At 36.0% G+C, this 2196-nt stretch overlaps 1 protein-coding gene across 1 annotated transcript in view; it reads right to left on the reverse strand.

Moving 5' to 3' along the window:
* LOC109589205 (uncharacterized) overlaps positions 1 to 1231 on the reverse strand; it is a 1671-nt gene extending 440 nt beyond the window's left edge. Inside the window, exons 1-2 of the mRNA XM_020005318.1 lie at positions 688 to 1231; positions 4 to 638 (exon numbers count right to left, since the gene is read on the reverse strand). Coding sequence (XP_019860877.1) covers positions 4 to 638; positions 688 to 1009 — 957 coding nt within the window. The 5' untranslated portion in view covers positions 1010 to 1231. The remainder of the gene's footprint in view (positions 1 to 3; positions 639 to 687) is intronic.
* Between the last annotated feature and the right edge of the window lie 965 nt (positions 1232 to 2196).

The raw sequence follows: 2196 nt of genomic DNA on the forward strand, positions 1-2196 counted from the left end.
GACTGTCTTGAGTTTACTTATTGTCATTTCTTCCCATCTGTCATTCAGTTTAATAATGACTGGTTTTGTTTGATCACTAGTGGTTGGTGAGGCTGCTGCTGGTAATGATGATAATTTCTCTTTGATTGTTGATCGTATGTGCTTCAATTGTGATGATTCTGAGAATGTATCAATACTTTCAATGTATTGAGTTAGTTCAGTTTGTGCAGTTGAAAGGTAAGTGTCTGTCAAGTGTTGAAGTACACCGCCACAACTGAAGAAGTCATAATGAGGCTGAAGAGAATCAAATAGTTCATCAACGTTGCCATATTTTAAACTGGATACTTGAATGCTTAAATAAGCTGCTGCACTCCTAGCTACAGCTTTAAGCTTCACTTTACCCTTTTCCACCAGCTCCTCAAACTCATCTCTTATATTAGAATCAAGAGATGCAAAACAAGAATGAAGACTTTTAATATTGGCAGCAACTTCACTCTTTGAACTGAGCTCAATGACAGTAGTAGCAGTAGATGATTGTGATCCAGTGATTATTGGCTGTGGTGTGTGAGATTGTGCAGTGACATCCACTGGTTGAAGTGGTCCCTTACTGACTGATGGTTGCTGCTTTAGATTAGGATCAACATGACCACCTTTCATTTCTATTGTTAAAAAAAATAAAAAATAGGGGTATAAATTATTGAATCTTACTTAATTTTTTCATTAGCTTAGATGCCATGCTCTTTAGTCCCACTTTCTGTAGTGAAGTAATAAGAGAAGGGAACACACTGTTAGGATTAGGATGACACTCAAGTGTTGCTAGTACTGAAGAGAGTATTTTATTAGCTCTATCATAAGGAGTGAGTCCTGCAGTACTTTCAACAGTAACATGTACTGCTTTAGGAATGAGATCAGATGAAAAGAGATGATTATTTAACTGAGAAATAACTGGAGCATTTCCTGCCAACAGATCGATAAGATCAGCTAACATCTCTTTCATTGTAATATATTCTGGTGACATTGATCCTTCCATTGGTTTGAATGATGACAGATTTTTAGTTATTGATGGCCAGTGTGGTTTAGGTGCTATTGGAGGAGGTTGTGCAGTTCGACATGGTTTAGGTGCTATTGGTGGAGGTTGTGTAGGTAGTGATGATCGACGTGGTTTTTCTGCTGATGACAATAGTTGAAATCGTCCACTTTGTGATAATGATCTTGGTTTAGGTGCTACTGGGGGAGGAGACTTTAGTGTCTTTTTTTGAGATAAACCTAGTAATACTAATTGCTAATTATTGCTTGAATTTTTACAGTAATTGTGTTAGCTATTATTAATAAATTTTTGTACATTTATACCGGCCTTTTATTTTTCCAGTAGCTACTCTCATTCTCATTTTCTATCTCTCTCCCTCTCTCTCTCTCTCTTTTCATAGTCCTTGGTCCATTATGCCAGCTAGTCAACTTCAAAGCACAAGCTAATGTAAGCATATACCATATACCTGTATCTGGTAATTATACTATATCCCAACTGAGTTTGACAACAGCCGCTTGGAATTTGAAATATGTAGCCATACATCAGTAATGATGTCTTATAATGATATTCATAGAAGCATGGCTGATATTTTGCAGCTGTATGGTTGGCCTGTATTTCACTCTTAAATGGGTTTTGTTTGTTCTGATAAGCAGTACAATAGCTGCTGGAGTCAACTAGTCTTCATAAAGGCCATCATTATCAAAAGATCTTGCTCTGTTAGCTTTTTAAAAGAAGAATTATCAGTTTGGGCAAATGACTACATGTTCTCATGATGTAAACTATGACATAGACAAATTGTCATAAATCATCATTTTGGTATGCCATTGGGTTTATAGGGAGAACCCGGTTCTCAGGGCTCCCAAGGGCTGAGAGACCCAAGACCTGATATCCTGTGATGGCATTGGGCGACTAAGAACCTGTGAAAGTTTCATCCTTATCCCACATTCCTATAAAAAGTTATTTCAGTTTTTCTTGGGTCAGACTCAGTTGGGATATAGTATAATATCTGTTTTGAATTTTTGCATTTAAATGATATCTCTCTCTTTTCATTCTTTCTTTTTCTTTAGAGCTGAAGATTCTATATGATAACTTACAATTATAGTGACTATGATTTTTGGTAATTTTTATTGTGTTTTTGTGACTTTTTTTATAAAGTTTTATTGTCAAACTCAATCACTGGTACTTCTATT

This window comes from Amphimedon queenslandica, unplaced genomic scaffold (assembly GCF_000090795.2).
Source record: "Amphimedon queenslandica unplaced genomic scaffold, v1.1 AMPQUscaffold_11543, whole genome shotgun sequence".
NCBI classification, from domain to species: Eukaryota; Metazoa; Porifera; class Demospongiae; order Haplosclerida; family Niphatidae; genus Amphimedon; species Amphimedon queenslandica.